General features: G+C 39.2%; 1 protein-coding gene across 1 annotated transcript in view; it reads right to left on the reverse strand.

Moving 5' to 3' along the window:
• The window catches only part of znfx1 (zinc finger, NFX1-type containing 1), a 23,012-nt gene continuing 5,280 nt past the window's right edge, over positions 1 to 17,732 (reverse strand). The window contains exons 8-19 of the mRNA XM_044347780.1: positions 16,906 to 17,144; positions 16,605 to 16,736; positions 16,152 to 16,300; positions 15,772 to 15,915; positions 15,545 to 15,653; positions 14,827 to 15,065; positions 13,263 to 13,402; positions 7,616 to 7,748; positions 6,074 to 6,241; positions 4,079 to 4,189; positions 3,360 to 3,455; positions 1 to 3,121 (exon numbers count right to left, since the gene is read on the reverse strand). Of these exons, the coding sequence (XP_044203715.1) occupies positions 674 to 3,121; positions 3,360 to 3,455; positions 4,079 to 4,189; positions 6,074 to 6,241; positions 7,616 to 7,748; positions 13,263 to 13,402; positions 14,827 to 15,065; positions 15,545 to 15,653; positions 15,772 to 15,915; positions 16,152 to 16,300; positions 16,605 to 16,736; positions 16,906 to 17,144 (4,108 nt within the window). The 3' untranslated portion in view covers positions 1 to 673. The remainder of the gene's footprint in view (positions 3,122 to 3,359; positions 3,456 to 4,078; positions 4,190 to 6,073; positions 6,242 to 7,615; positions 7,749 to 13,262; positions 13,403 to 14,826; positions 15,066 to 15,544; positions 15,654 to 15,771; positions 15,916 to 16,151; positions 16,301 to 16,604; positions 16,737 to 16,905; positions 17,145 to 17,732) is intronic.

Here is a 17,732-nt window from a genome sequence, read left to right on the forward strand (position 1 = left end):
TAGATTCAGATACTTTTATTATATTTGAGCAAATTGCAAGCATGATAACAATCAAGTCATGTTGTTCTTTTACAGTGATTTACTGCCACCTATTGTTAAGGCACAGGACAACTTACACAGGAGCCTTGAACATACAGTATCTGAGGTTACAGTTAATATTTGACCAATCATTCAGCAAGCTATTATCCAACACTTACCCTTTGACAAACTGCAAAATATATATTTTTAAAAACAAAACCACTATCCACTATGTTTTGAACAGCACATGCCAAAACTCTCATGAACTGGAAGTCCACGCTATTCATATCAGTTCATGATAGAGAGAAAAGTAAATACTTGTTGATATAAAAGTATCATAGATTATTGCTACTGTATTAATACACAAGTCTGTATTTTCAATAAAGGGTGTCAAAAGTCAATTTCATGCAAGATTGTGATCTCAAGCAAAGTGCTCTGCCCCATCCATCTTACAGGTGAATTGATTGCCATGAACAGAAATAGAAAACTTCTTTATTTCCCTTAAATTAATGTGAATACAGTATTTTTTATGGAGAACAATAGAGAATCCAGTATGAATAAAACTGATTATTATAGTAAAGCCATAACCTGCCATTCACAGGTTTTGCAACTAACAGTTTGGACTGAAGGCAACTAAAACCACAGACTTTGGCTTTCATAAGTCAAGTGGATCAAAGTTTAGAAGGTTGTTGGCTTCAGACCAAGCAGGGTGCTGTGCTCCATCCATCTCTGAGGCGACCTGGTTGCCACTGGCCAGTCTGTGATTGGCCCCACCAATGGTAGCATCACAATCAGGGCAGGTTCGCCTCTCCATAGCCCCCCCACAGTCTGTTATGAGATAGACATGGCCATTAGGACATTTGTGCCAGTGTCCCGGTGGCAGTTTTATAGCCGAGACGATCATCTTTCTCTCCTCTTCACTGATCCCCAAGCCTGTGAGTGGAATCTTTTGGTTCAGCTCCTTCATGATGTCTTTCACTCTTTCTTCATCTTGCTCAGTGAATTGGCCCAGCTTTTCCAAAACTTTTTTTATTGTTTGGACCTCAGATTGAATTTTGTCACTTTGTCCTCTTTCGCTTGCCATATGGCAACGGGCATTGAATTCAGCCAGGAGGGTGAGTCTCCGTAGCTCCCTCTGCAAATCAAAGACCTGCTGGTCTGTGAATTTTTGTTGGTAGCTGTTGAGCCAGTGCACAAACTCCTCGACAGTCTTCTCAAACTTGTAGCTTTGAAGGACTGACATTTTTTCATTTTTGATCTTCAGAAGTTTTGCAACTCTTATTAGGAAATCCATCTTGTTTTCCACGACCCACAAGTCATTTGCTGTGAGATAGCGTGTCTCCAGTCTTTTTTGGATATTCATATATTCTTTCTGCATGCCACACATGTCAAGATTGTCCTTCCACTGTTTTTGAAGGGCCTTCTTGTGCTTTTTTATATCTTCCTGATTCCCAATTATCTTCTCCTTAACCATCTCAATCTCAGCTAGGCTGCGGTTGATGTGAGATCCATAGCGTAGATTCTTGCGGATTGGAGTTCGACACTTTGGGCATTCCTTCAGTTTTATAGCCACCTTCTCTTCTCCATTTGCCTGCTCATTGTCATCCAGCCCCATGTATATGTCCATGGCTGTGTACTCAATGATGTGCCTGCAGTCCTCTAGCTCAATGAAGTGAGCCTCAGGGTCATCCTCAGTGCCAAAGAAAATCTCTGTGACCTCATCATTATCACAGATGCGACATTTGCTTGGACATTTGTCTCCACAAAGACCTATGCATGGGTGGCCGCAATCCAGGGTCTCGGCACAGGGTTGGGTGCATGGCGGACGATCACATGGCTCATAGCAAAGCTTACTGCAGCGTTGGTGAGGGCATTGCCAAGCACAGGGTTCGATGCACGGAGCACAGGGCTGTCCACATGGCTTCATACACTTGCTGTGGATGCAGAAATTCTCACATTGTCTCCGACAGGGGGGGCAATCACGAGTGCAAGGCTCCCTGCATTTGTGAGAGCAAATCAGGAGACGCTCACACTGGTGTAAACAAGGGTAGTGGAAGCGTCCCTGATAACACTTGCCACAAGTACCACGACAGGCATGGCCGCATTTTAGCTGATGCTCACAAGGGGTCCTGCATTCAGGCCCCTCTTCCTGAGTGTTATAAAAGCAAGCGTCTTGCTGTCTGTGACCACACCTAAGTTTTACGGTGACCTTTACCTTGCACATATTGGTGCATGGTTCCCCACAGGTTGAATCACATGGATGTCCACACCGCAGCATTTTCTGACAAGGCTCTTGGCACGCAAATGTCTGCGGGTCCTGGTGGCAAGGAACCATCTGCTTGTGTTGACACTGGGGTATGATCTTTTCAACCTTCACTGGACATTTCTCTGGGCATTTTTTATAGCAAACCAATGTGCACCTGTGTCCCAGATCACATAAAATCTTCTGGCACTTCTTGCCACACTTGTATTCCTTGTGCTCTGGGTCGTAGGGGTGGCAGACTCTTGAGCAAACATGGCCACAATCCAAACGGAACTCGCAAGGCTGGGTGCAGCCCCCCTCAGGGGCTTGTTGGAAATCATCAGCACAATATGCTTTTACTTGTCGATTTGGATGATTCTGACAGCACAGGGTCAGAGCCTTCCCAACCTGGTCCTTCTCCCTCAAAGTGTGGAAGATATTGCTCCACAGTTTGACTTGACCTAGCATTGCACTGTTGCCTATACAGTAGAGCCCTTTCTTGGCACGGGACAAGGCTACACAGACACGATTGGGGATATTCAAAAAGCCAACTTTACCCTGCCTGTTGCTGCGGACCAGAGACAACAAGACAATGTCATTCTCTTCTCCTTGGTACTTGTCAACTACATGCACTTTGACCCCTGAGAACTGTTTGGCAGGCATAAGATTGCGCAGACAGTGGAGCTGGCCAGTATACGTCGTTAGGATGGTAATTTGTTCTGGTTTGTAGTCCTGAAAGAGAAGATAGCGGCAAAGAGCAACTACAAACTTGGCCTCATGTTGGTTCTGATGGCTTCTCCCATCTTTGATCTCTTCTTCTGGGTTGTTATGCTCCACAAAGAATAAATTGCTGTTGAGGCCCTGTAAGACAGAATTTAATAAAAACATCAACTATGTTATTATTTGATATTTATCATATTATTTTGAATTATGTATTCTTACTCTTGTACATATTGCCCGACTTTGACTGAAAATATATTTAAAAGTTTAAAAGACTGATGCAGATGCTTTTTATCCATGCAAGCAAGTAAACAGATATTCACTGTTAGGAAAAACAAGCAGAATGGAGACACAGCAGGAGATCAAATACAATACACACCTTGATGTCGTCATAGTTCAATACAGAGGGATGGTTTTCCAGCTCTGAGTAGATGTGTGGGGTCAGAAGACGGGCAATGTCTGGCCTCATACGATGCTGAAAGAACAAACAAAAGCACAGATAAAGTCAATCACACATAAACACTAAAATGAGGGTTAAAATCTTACCCAGTTTGGGTCAATATAGCACCATTGCAATACTGTGTTAACGTTACCCAGAAAGCCACTCAAGACAATGGGTTGTTTTAACACATTTTTAGTATTATTGTTTATTTTACTGTTGGGTTATTTAAGCAAAGTAAAGCTTCTTATAATCTACTCTTTTTAAACATACATGTCACGGTTGTTATTAATTGTTAATAATTGTTGTTGTTACTTGAGCAAAACATTGTTTTTTTTTGCACAAAAACATTGTTTTGCACAAGAAACAATAAATCTGTGACAGTTTTTAGCTGAAGTTTGTTGTGTTAAACACTAGGTCAAAATAACAGATTGCTATTGGCTAAAGTTAACCCGATGTTGTATTGGTGCTATATTAAACCAAAATGGGTACAATTTTAACCCACTGATTTTTAGTGTGACAGCGGCATACAGGCACAATGACGCACACAAACCTACAGACATTTTTAAGGATGATGCATTTAACTCTGTCTTTAACTAGACTATCATCTGAAGAATTTTTAAATTTTAATGATTGATCAAAGATGCAATAACACAAACCTGGTAGTTGAGTCTGACAAAAGGGAGTCCCATCCTCACCAGCCTCTCAAACATGGACATCTCCAGATTGAAGTTCTTCGCAAGTTCATATACTGTGGCACTGGGGCGCAGCTGCAGAAAGAAATTACATTTTAAATCATACCGTATGTTCTAAACGATTAATGTTCATGTATTATTGTTGATGAAAAATAAAATGTGATGCCCTGGTTTTTATTTTTCGTGCAAATTGAGATGGAACTTATGGTCTTCCTGTGGCCTAATGGAGAGCTTTTCAGAGCTAGAAATATGCTTTCATGACCAACAGGCCAATTCCTTGTAATTTTGATATTTTTTCAAGTTCTTAAAGAAAAAATAATAACAATATGCATAGCAACTTTCTTATTTCCAGCTTTTAGTCTCTTCCATTCAGTGACTATTCAGTGAACATGTCAGGTATTAAATTAGCACATTTAAGTTTATTAAAGAGCACAACATCATAACCATGTCAGTGAAGAATAGAAGGATGACTTTCATGGTCACATGCCTTAGGTGATCAGAACATTTGCAATTAAATGCTAGTGGAAATTATATCATGCTTAGACACAGGTGGAAGAACCCATCTATATCAAGGTTAGAAGGGATAAACAATATTCTGGGTTGGGTTTCTGTTTTGAAGGGACTGGATGGGAATATAGAATGTGTGCAAATGCACTCTAACTTTCTTTTGCTGTCCTGTTAAGTTTTCGTTGTTCTGCCTCTGTGTGTGTGTGTGTGTGTGTGTGTGTGTGTGTGTGTGTGTGTGTGTGTGTGTGTGTGTGTGTGTGTGTGTATGTATGCAAACCTAATTTAGCTAGAGGACAGAGTGTGATTGTTCATGTGGGAGGGGTGTGGGGGAGGCAAGACAAATTCTAGTATAAATGTGAAGCATTGTGTTCTGCTCGATTCAACACCAAACCTGTGATTAATGAACAGCACAACAATGCCAAAGCTTATTTTACTCAGAAAGTGTGATCCATCCTCCTCCATTACATGCACAGGTTCAAGTTTGGGTTCCACAAAAACAAAGCTCCAAACACTTGTACACAGAGTCAAAATGAATACTATCAAATGGATTTAAACCCATTAAACCTGTCTTATCGTGATTGCTTTTCATAAATGCTTATTAACACACCTGTACCAATTTAATTTTCTAGTAGTTTTAAAGGAGATACTTTGATATTTCTTTATTTATTTACTTGTACTTGTCAAAATGTGTCTAGCACATTAAATAGCACCCACTTGTATAAAAGAGTAAAAAGAGCCTCGAGAATAGTGGTAAATTACTTTTACATCAATCTTTTATATCTGATGTATGAAAATAGCAATTGATTTCCAAGCCCAGGTTAAAATAAAGCAATTTTCAAGTTACACTCTATTTTAAATTCCATTCTTATACTTGCTAAACTTTCAGTACAACTGTAAGAAGTCAGGTTTGTTTGTATAGTCAAATACATGAATAAATTCATGCATAAACTGGGTGCAACAAGCAAATATTAGGATATGAGAAAAGAGCAGACAGAAGTTACACAGCAAGAGGAGACTAGGACAGAATATTGAGATGTGTGATAGAAGTGTGTGTAGTTGTGAACCCATAGTACAGATTGCTAGACAGGCTGCCTGGCTATATGTCCTTGGCAAGCCCTGACAAGTTGTTGTAATAGTCTTCTGATGTCCAGCATATCACTCCTCACTCTTCTCTTCTCTATATCTTGTAATGGCTGGCATGGTATGTTTTTGGGGTTTTTTTGTCCAGCATCCATTTCCCTCAAGGCAACACACAAAGACACTGTAGACAACTACACAATCCCCCATGACAGAATGTCCTTTAAATTTTCACCTCGGCATGTAAATAAGGTAACTTCAGTTAGAGGATGATGACTTATTAAAACACATCAGTGCACATATAGATAGATATATAGATGCAGGCCCACCAACAGTTCTGGAAACATTGGCCTGTTTGTCAGTGTGGGCTCTTACCTGCTGGTGGTCTCCAATGAGGATGAGGTGCTGGCATGCTTCACTCAATGTGGTGATGGTGTGGGCCTCCAGAACCTCTGCAGCCTCCTCTACAATCACTAGACTTGGACGAACTTCCTGTAGAGTCTTACGGAACTTGGCCGCCCCTGTTGTTGTCATTCCAATAACCTGATGGACAGGTTATCTGTGAGTTTATTTACACACAATACTAGTATAAAACCTCTACCCTTTTTCTGATTAATACTATTACCACAAACAGTTGTATTTCTGCCACTGTAAGTAATATTACTCGTATTAATTAGCAACATATTTAATAGTGTTATGACTTTTTGAGGGGTTATACCACTGCAGACGAATCTCCCTTAATTCCAGGGTATGCTTAAAATGAACTTTGCACAGTGTCATCTGACCATGTCTAACAGGCAAGTGTTTTTTAGCTGTTCTGAATGGCCACACTCAGGCAAAGTCAAATGCCTGCCAACATAGAGAGCAGTGAGACACAAAGATAATTGAAATAGGGAAACCGGCGTGCACTTTCAGACAGTCTCTCCCTGAAAGCATTTATGACAGCTAATTTCTTTGACACAATAATACTGTACATGGCAAAGTGTGGACAAGACTTGAGTTTGAGAGAGAAATTTATTCTTTCTCACCTCCACACACTTAGCCAATCGCTGCAGGAAGTGGGTATGCTTAGATTGTTGGTTCTGGAAATTCACAAAAATTGTTGGACACAGCCCTCCTATTGCAATATTGCAATGGCATTGAGAGAGGGGTTTCCAACACTGTTTATTGATCCTTCAAGTGCTTAGTTTGAAGCATGCTGATGCCTTTACGTGAAACTTATATCTACCCTGTTGTGTGCTGATAAACAAGAAAGGCGTATTATTTTATATTTTTATAGTAAGATTCCAAAATAAATATAAATTCCTACATATTTTGAGATTTACATCTCTGAGATTTCTGTCTCCAACCCAATACAATGGAGGTGAATGGAATTTCATTTGTGGTACTCCCAGCAATGAAAAATAATCCTTAAAAATATGTCTTTAAAGCAACATATGTTCACAAAAAGTTGCCCATTTACTCTGGATAATCCACTGACCTTCAATTGTTGGAAGCAACAAAAGAAAAATTCCATTCATCTTCATTGTATTGGGCTGGAGGCAGTAATCTCAGAGATTGATATCTCAAAAAGTAAAGGTACATAATGCCAAAACTATACCTAGATGTTATTGAGAAAATGTTTTTTATAATTTGGGTCAGGCGACCCTTAAACATGTCATATCTGAAGCCCAGAGATTACTCAAAAACAAGCTTGATGGTTATGTTATTACATTAAATGAGCATGACTTCCTACTTGATTTAAGAAAGTACAACAATGTATTATGTCACATTTACAAAACCTGATGTGTATTTCACTTTCCTTTTTACATAAGAATAGACATGGCTGATGGAAGTTTTAAATAAACAATGATCTACTGTAGGATCATTAAAAAAAAAACACTATTCCTATTATTTATTACTGTGGTAATACTGTACCGTGGCTTCCTTGAGGAGACAGAGGCTCTCATGACGTTTCACATCAGCCAATCTGTCCACTGCGCTCTGATAGGCCTGCTCAGACTCCAGAGCTCTGGTGCGAAGCTCGACTCTGTAGCGTGCTACCCACAACCTGCAGATACAAAGTAAATTAATAATGGAAGTATACTCAGAGCCAAGGTAAAAGAGAAAAAGTATGGAGCTTGATATTACAGTGTTGTTAAACAATTACAGCAAGACACATTGTATCTATCTATTTGTTAGTTTAAATCAGTGGTTCTCAACCTGAGAGATAATTTCCAGGGGTCACAAGATGGTTGTGGAGAAAAAAATAAAATAACATATTTTAGACTGGGGAATGGTTTTTACATCTTATCGCCTGTACCAGTGATACAATTTGCCTTAGAGTAGATTTTATTGTGTGTTTGTGAGAGTGAAAGTGTGACTCTGATTGGACACACTTAAAAAAAAAAAAAAAGCTCGGGAAATATCACCCTGACTATCTGTAATATGGATTTACATACATAGCCAAAAACAACATGGAATATTCAGTGTGTTATTTGTTCAGAAGTACGTGCACATGAAATCTTAAAACCAGTTAAAATTAAAGGACCAGTGTGTAAGATTTAGTGGCATCTAATGGAACGGACTTGGCAGAAATGGAATATAATATTCATAAGTATGTTTTAATTAGTGTATAATCCCATGAAAATAAGAATCATTGTGTTTGTGTTACCTTAGAGTGAGCCCTTTATATCTACATAGGGAGAGGGTCCCCTTCCACGGAGGCCACCATGTTTCACCGCCTATGCATATGTTTCTACAGTAGCCCAGAGCGGAAAAACCAAACACTGGCTCTAGAGAGGGCCATTTGTGTCTTTCACAAGTTTCGTGGCCACAATAGGTTCTCCCACATGCTTGGAAGGGGAGGGTGAGGGAGGTGTATTCATTTAGTTGCAATCTGCAACTTCACCGCTAGATGTCACTAAATCTTACACACTGGTCCTTTAAGAGACATTCGGGAAACAAAACGCATCTCACACATCAACAAATCCTTAAAGGTTTTTCAACATAAGGAAGGAGAACTTCGAGCAAAAAGACAGTGGTGAGTGAGTAAGCTACAGTCCCTGCTAGGGCCCTGGCAGCTTCATATGAAGTGGCATATCTAGTGGCTCAATCAAAAAAGCTCCACACTATTGCTGAGAGCTACATCCACCCAGCAGCCATTGCAATGACAAGAGCTAAAAATAGCTAGCACACTCCATAAAATCCTGGCCAGTGCAAACCAGAGTTTGCCACACTCTGCCATGAAATGGGATCAGACCATGAATCACCACTGTTTCACACAGAGGTCAGATGACTTTCTCAGGGTAACGTATTGACCAGACTGAACTCGTCCATATCTTCCGATCAGATAGTGGTTATTCCCTCACTAAACATCTGACTGACCTGTAGTGGGTTGCTAGCCTTGCATATTTGGCAGGCATTTTCGACCAACTGAACTGTCTAAACATGTCCCTCCAAGGCTCAAACTCAAACATCCTTGCTCTTTCTGACAGGGTAAAAACATTTTAAAAAAGGCAAGCGATGGGCCATTCAAGTCAAGGACTTTATGGACACTTAGGATATAAGCATTCAAAAAATTAAAGGGCTTACTGCCACTCACTACAGAAGCCTGCTTGACAATTTCAACAGATCAGTTTTGCCAACTAATTTTCAGGAAGCTGCTAAAGGCAGGTCGCTTTGTCGCTAAAAGTTGCTAAATGACGTTGTGATTACATTGTGTGATGATGTCATTACGTAATGACATAAAACTGCGTCACTATGTAGAATACACGTTACTCAAATTGACTGGTCATCTCGGTGAAAAATATGATTTGAAATTTGTTAATTTGGATTTGTTTGTTTATTACCACATATTTTTATTTGTAAAAGTAATATAAACACAACACTTTATGATCAGATATTGTTTTATTTTTAAACACAACACACTGAATTATTGAACAATGACACATTACATATTACTGAACACTTACATTTTATTTATTTTCTTATTAACTAGTAAAACTACACTTTCTGAACAATTATAGTTTTAAGCATTGTATTGGTAGTTATTTAATATGCTACCTAACTGATCAATAATTATAGGTACAAGCTAATAACAAGGTATATCATATATGCTATCTTATTGAACAATTGCAGCTAGCAACTTAACTCAAATATGCACTAGGCACCTCTCTCCAGTTCTCTCCAGGCTGTTGTGCTGCTTGTCTGGCAGTGACTAGTTGTTCAATGGTTTCCTCCAGATATTGGCACTGTTCTCATTCACACTGCAGTGCACACTGCCACCATCAGCTGTGTGTCCCCAGTAGTTCCAGAAAGTCCATTCCTTGCATACGTAAATATGATGAATCATAAATTGGCGAGGAAATCCTCTTCATTTTCACTGTTCAACTGCGTTGTCACTGAGCTGGAACCAGCAGAAGAGGATGGAGTGGCCTTAAAGCTGTACGCTGCTGCGGTCCCAAACTGCTGCATAACTTCACTTGGTAGTTTATGCTGGTAACAGGTATGACCAGCCAGCTTCAGTCCATACTGCACCAGGAGTATGGAGTTGAGAGTGTGACACGCCAAAGGACATGCCGTGCAGTTATTCACTTCAACAGAACAGGTTGACTACTCTGCTGCAAAACGATGTTAAGAGGTGTACCAGATCCAAAAGCTTGCCAGGATCTGTTTGCTCTCCCTCAAATGACGTCACTGCAACTTGTATGTCAGACAGGATTGATTTCAAGAATGTCAGATAGACATAGTTGGTCTTGTCTACATACATGGTGTGGAGCACATCCGCCATGTAGCAATGCTCACTGGCCTTGGTCAACTCAAAGTGGAGTTTCAGTTCTTCCCACTGGCTCAATATATGAGTTACGGCAGGCTCAATTGATAGCCAACATGTGGCACAGACTTTGGTGATCTGCAGGGGTTTCTGGCCACAATTAATGGCAGCATACACTGCTTTGTATGCCTCCTACCATTTTAAGGAAATCGAAAACCAGTTGGTTTCCTTGATTAAGTACTCAACACTCCTAGGGATTTCTTTGGATGCTGCACTGACAGCCAGTTGTAAAGAATGGCACACACAGTGGATGAGTACCAATGGCCATTGCCATAGTAGCCTCTGCAGTTTTGCAGTTATCCACATTCTTAACCAACTGTAATGCAGACTGTGTTGCAGGGTTGTACAGTTTTGATTTATTTATATGCTTTGCTGTAGCACAATGTTTTTTGATGTCATACATTTTTGCAAGCATATCTGATTTGTAGTACACACAGTATGCCTGACAGTCATCCCCATGTACTGGCTTCAGCCACCCTTTAAATTCAGGTACATGTTGATTGATGTTGTAAGTTCTGTTCAAGATCAAACATTCATGACCAACTATATTTATTGTGTTTTAACTGTGGTTGTTGAACTATTTAAACTTATCAAGTTTAACTTTTAACTAACCACCAGAGAAATACATATGCATTTTTTCTTTAAATTAAATGTTGAAAAGCTTTTTCAACAGGGAGTGTTGTAGTATGTAGTAACATTACTGAGAGGATTTAGCCCTCTTCAGATTGTTGATGCTACTTTGTGGAGGAAATTCTAAATTTGTCTTATTTTTTTAAATTGTAATTTCCTAACCAAATATTTGTACTCTGAATTGAATGAGTTTAAATGATTTGACCAAAAAATGTAAGTTTGTCTTGTCAAACATATGCTACTGCTGCTGCAGTCAGCCAACAATGATTGTTGCTACTGTCACTACTGCTGATATCACTCACAATGCACTTTTGCAGCCAGGCTGGTTTTTGTGTCATTTAGAGGGAAAACACACACATTTTAGCATTTGGGAAACTTTTCAAAAGTTGTCAAAAGTTCCAAATAAATTCTAAAAGTAGCTAAATTTGCTGCTAGGTACTTTTTGAAAAAAAAGTTGCCAGGGTAATCTGAAAAGTTGCTACATCTAGCAACAAAATTGCTAAATTCACATCACTGCAACAGATACTTCCCAAAAGATGATATGCCAGAGAGATACGACTGGATACGTCAGCCTTTCACCCCCTCCAGTGTGCAATACCTGTTGTCGGAACTGAGGATGTCCTGTTGGACCTCTCTTCTGACCGCACATACAGACTGCTTTCGCATCATGCACACTGGAACAATTCTGGCTGTCAGTAGCTGTGGAATACTCAGGACTATCAAAAGCTGCAATGGATGTACTCTTTACTTTGGATCTACATATTTGTTAAAATATATTTTATTTATGTTAAAAGACATTTTCCACACTGACATTCATCAAGAACATAAAGATAACGACCCTTCAGAGATGAAGATGATCTTTGTGTGGCAGTCTCCTATATAAAACCAAGAATACAGTTGCAGTTGTTCAAATTGGCAGGTCCAGCCATCCCACTAAAATGTGTGAGGGTAAGTGAATGATGTCCCTGCTGCATGACGGGAAAAAAAGAAAAAGAATCAACTGATTGATATTAGGCAACCAGCCTTTAAATGGAAGTCTGTAAAAAACAGATAGAATCTCCATTATTACAGGAAAATGTAATGAATGAACTGATATGAAAACAGTTCTTCAACTAAGGCCTGTAAGGCCACTGATTCGCTCTGAAAAAAATAAATACCATTCAAATGTATATATATTTCTGTACCGCCGCCCTGTGTTTGCTCATAAAACTGAGAGGTTTTGCTTGACACCAGTTTTGTATTCAGGGAACAGTTTATCTGCAGATGAGACTCATTTTTCCTGCAGCTGGACATGTAGACTTTAGTACTGACACAGTCTTTTTCTGCCCTCTTGTGGTCAATACTGGTACAAGCTTTATCTCAACTTGAAACTGGAGCTTGACATTATCACCCACGCAAACTGAAATGCTAAATTGAGTCCTTGACTCTGTGATGCACCAACAAAGGTCTGCTGTGTAAATTTACATCTTATTTTCTTGTGACTCTCTGTTGAACAGAACTGACAAATTGAGATTCATGTTGTTTTGAGATGTGATGCAAGTGTTTTGCATCACATCTTTCACTTTACATACTCTGTTTTAATACATGTTAAGAGGCTCAGTTACCTAAGTAATATGAGAATGTATTTCTATCTATTATTATTCTTTTTGGCTGTTGACTGTGAAGGTGCTGTTATTTCAATAAATCTAAAAACACTACTTAAAGCCAAAATTGAATTAGTTGTTGTTCTGTCTGAGGGCAAAGCAATTGTCTTCCTGTGGGGGGTTTGCAACTTGAAAAGGTTGAGAACCACTGGTTTAAATGATAATTATGACTAGTCCTTGCAATCCTGTTTTCACAGTGATAGAAGTTTGGAGATACATCTTGGCTCTCTGAGGTAAGAAGATCCTCTGGGATACATTTTCCCGGTGATTAGTTGACTTAATTATACACACTGGGAATAGACTACTTCTACCAGACTGAGGTTGCTTGGGGGATAAGAGGGAGGAAGAAAAATGAAGAAGGAGGGAAGGAGGACAGAAAAATAAGATACTAGGAGAAGTGATGGAAAGTGAGAGTTGATAAAGAGGCACATGGATTGTGAGCAAAGGAAAATAAAGTGAAACAGAGATGCAGACTGACCTATAGAGTCGCCATCGGTCGGGCAAATTAAGGGTCCAAATATCCAAGACGTTTTCTTCCTCCTCATCAGTCATAGCCGTGGTCTTCCCCAGCTCTTTCTTGATTTTGCTCTTTATCTTTTTCTTCTGCTCCCGTTGTATCTGTACAGACCAGAACAGGGTAATGTGTGAACTTCAGACCCTCAGTTCATTAACTGTTTAACCTGCTTTAAATTCTAGCTAATCTGGTAAATTGTTTTGTTCTGTAATTTAAACGCACAATATGTAATTTCAGCCGCTAGGGGTCTCTCAATCAAAACAATAACAAAAGACAGAGTGTGACGGTATGAAGTAGCAATGGATCATGGGAGTTGTTGTCTTCATCGTTAAATAACCAGCTTCACCGGGATAGGATTACTCCAGTGTTAATCATTCGGGATGTTTTTACCGGGAGCCGAATTACCCACAGAGGTATCCTCCTCTCCAGAACAAACGGACCCGGAGATTACAGGTAAAAACACTAAATAAAGCTGTTTCACTTAAAAAATCAGTTGAGCTGCTGCTAACACTTGTTCGGTTTATTTCTCTTATAACTTTAGATCCAGACGTTCAGCAGATTTCTCCCGGGAGCCGAATTATCCGCAGAGGTCTCTCCAAAAACAAACGTACATGCAGATTAAAATCATTAAAATACTAATTAAAGCTGTTTCACCTAAAAAACCAATATTTCTCCGACGAGGTTTGGTGACCACCGGACTTCCTGGAGGGGCTGTTAGCCGAGCTGCTGCTAACGTTTGCCCAGTTTATTTATCTGATAACTTAAGATCCAAACATCCAATGACAAAATCCTTCTTCCGGCTAAAATATATAGTTAAAAGCGACCTAAATTTATCATGAAACAGTTTCTGTGGAACAGCCACAACGCCAATGTGTTTTCTTGTATGTGTGTAAGTTACTCTTTGGTAGACGCCATTGTAGCGGACAAACACAGCACCGCCACATGCATCTTGTGCGTGTTTACTCTTTGGTAGAGGAGGTAAGACGCCATTGACAGGCGACCAAATGAAACAGTCCGTTACTTTGATTAAATTACAGATTTCTCTGGGTTTGAAAATTGTTGGAAACATTTGGGATAATCTAAGTACACAACTCAACAAAATATATAACCTAGGTCTAGTTGTTTTTAGACATTTTAATGTGGAATAATTACATATTATACCTTTAAGTAGGATGGTGCATCCTACTTCAGCATTAGCCTTGGAATCCATTGTAACTGCTGTGAATCCAAGCTGACTACAGCTGCCTTTCTTTGCACACAAGCAAGAGACCTTTATAGCCTACTGAAAGTATTTGATACTCAAAAGAAAGATTTTTGATGAAGTATTCCTTTAAGCAAGGCACTTAATTGTGTTTCTGTTGACCATTTACTGTAAACACATATATGCATATACATCTACTCCCACCAAACCAATCAACTATTGCCCTTCATAACCACATTCTCAATCAATTTATTAAGGGATTGCAAAAAAGTTTGAACTAGTGAACTCATTACAATCTCGACATGAAAATTCTTATCTTGATTTTACCTCCCATCCTTCCTCACTCTGCTCAGCCTTTATTTCAGCTTTATCCAGGTTCATAGCCAGCATCAGTTCTTGCACTTCTCTGACAGTATCCTCCATGACTTCCCTCTTTCTGCCATCTCTACCACCTCTGGGAACAATGTTGTCATCAATAATCCTCTCCGCCTGGATCAGATCTGCCTCCTCTGCGATTTCAATGAGGTCCTCTTCCTCCTGCTCCATTGGTTCTTCTGCTGCTATATCTAACACGTAGCATCAGAATGATTTCATTCACCCAGTACAATTGAAGTACAGAATTTTAGTTTTCATTTCCAACTTATAAAGTTGCATGTGCATAATAATACACAAGAAAATGTCCTCAAATACAGTAAAATAGCACAGAAACTGAGTGAGGGGACAGACAATATCAGTCTACATTCAATATACTGTATGTACTGTATATTCTATGATAAATGGTGGATGTTCTTGGTAAATTTCAGATGTGGTCTGGCTGAACTGGGAGCTGGATTATTTATCATTGTGTAGCTACAAAATCCTGCTGCTTTGAGTTTAGAATTTAATGATCCTTTTTGAAAGCTCTTAAGTGTCAATTTCAGCTGGTTTGGAGAGAGCTGAAATGGAGCAGCCAGGGCTGGTGTGAATACAAATTGCTTTGAAAGTATAATGACAGAAGTACTCTTTCAATGTTTTAGTGGAGCTCCACTTATAGTAAAAGGCTTACCGTCATTTGCACTCTCTGTCTCCCTCTGCAGGAAGGCGGTGGAACCCAAACCCAACCACTCCATAATCAGACTGGGCTTCTTATTCCGGGTCTCAAAACCATCCTCCATCTAAAAATTGTTTCGTAAATATGAACTGATAAGTTAATAACATCTTATCTTCTGTCTAGCTCAGTTTACACATTTACATGTTTTGTTTTTGTTTTGTTTTTAATCCAGTTTGACTCACAAGTGGTTCTTGCAGACTGTTCCAGTGTCTGTCTGAAATGAACCTCTGAAGAAAGGTTTCACGCAGAATGCCTTTCAGAGAACACTCAAGCTTCACACTTTGATTTTGAATCTCCCTCTCTTCCTGACACAGCTGCTTGTAAATCTGTCATGTCATGAATAGGACAATTAGGTGGAGAAATCACACGACAATGTATGAAATATACAAAAAGATAAGGTACACCATATCCAGAACATCAATATAATAAACTTACAATTGTGAATCTGAAGTCTATAATAAGCTAAATAATAATAATGGTTTATTAAAAACCTATTATATCCAGTCATACATTCTAATCACTCACTGTAGGTCAGGCAGTTCCTCATACAATATGAGCTCACCTCATTAAACGCACCACGCAGATAAGGCGGCAGCGTTCGTCTGAAGTCATGTGAGTGCATCAGCTCCCTGAGATTGAAACGTTTCAGGACCTCACTGTTGCTGCGGCCTCCCACTCGCACAATGCCCGTCGGCAGGAATTTATGGATACCTTGGATGCAGAGGCAAACAAAGTGCACACAGGTTATTTGTCTTACATTGTCCATTCCAGCGCACCAAGCTGGAGTTTTCTAAGAAAAATATTAAAGATTTGAAGTATATATCTATAGCATATTAACAAACATTCCACCATATAAACAAATACAGCTGCCAAGATTTTTTATTTGTTTTAGGAATAAATATACACATTTTGTTGACAGGAGACCTGAATGCATTTTCAAATCATTTGATGAACCACTCAAAAAACTTGATACTTTGATATTATAATATTATAATGAACTGGCATCACTGCTCACCCTCAAGGAACTGATCCAGAGCATGGTTAGTGTAACACACTACCAGCATCGGAGAGTTGCCATATCGATTTCTCCAAAGATCCCGATTGGTCAAAAGAGCCTGAGCAATCTTTAGTCCAACGTAGGTTTTTCCTGAGGAAATGTAAGCAGAGTTGCACAATTTTCAAATGTTTTAAGAGGCAAGTAAAACTTTTTAATTCTTAGAATTCTGTCATTTTACAAATGTGTAAAATACATTTTACACTACTAATTCACAAATTAATTAGTTTATGCTTCCAACAATGGCTTTTGAGTGTGTTACCAGTGCCAGGAGGTCCCTGTAAGATGGCCAACTCCTTAGTGAGGGCCAGCTGGAAGGCTTTCATCTGAGACTCATCCAGCCCCAGCTCCTCCATTCTCGGCCAGGCCTCTGCCTGCAGGCTGTGAAAGGGCCGTACGCTGTCCTTACATTCAGGGTTAGCCACAGATGACAGGTCATAAGTGTCATTTCTTTGCAGATAAGCTGGGGGTTGCACATCTGCATTACACTCCACGATGTACCTAGAAATATGACGGAGAGGATGACATCTTTTAGCATCTATTATCTGTGCAAAGCAAAGATGTAGAGACATATCATTAATAGATTATTGTTCATATATTGCTTTTCCAAAATCAGTTTTTCTTAACAAGTCAAAATTACACACAAGCTCACAAGCAGCATGCATTAAGTAAGGATTAGTAATGGAAAACAGCACAAGAACTTGAGAATTGATCTCCAAAATTTCCTTTCAAAAGTTTCTATCATTTAATTAACATTGGTTTTCTTTTTATTATGTTTTAATGTACTGTGTAAAGCACTTTGAATTGTCCTTGTGTATGAAATTTGCTATACAAGTAAACCTTAATACGCCCTCCCGTAATACTCCCAACTGACCTGGGAGTACTTGAGGATTATAGGAAAAGCTCAAGAAGGTTGTTGGTGAAAAAGAAGATACTGTTTGCACTGCAACACTGACCTGAATCAGCATCTAACATTAAGAACAACATCAAGAAAATGTATAGACAGAAAGCAGAACTTTTATCTTTTCATGGAGAATTTTATTTAATTGACTTTTTTTTTTTTAACCAACTTTCCTTGATATATAAAAA

Source organism: Thunnus albacares, chromosome 4 (genome assembly GCF_914725855.1).
Source record: "Thunnus albacares chromosome 4, fThuAlb1.1, whole genome shotgun sequence".
In the NCBI taxonomy this organism is placed as follows: Eukaryota; Metazoa; Chordata; class Actinopteri; order Scombriformes; family Scombridae; genus Thunnus; species Thunnus albacares.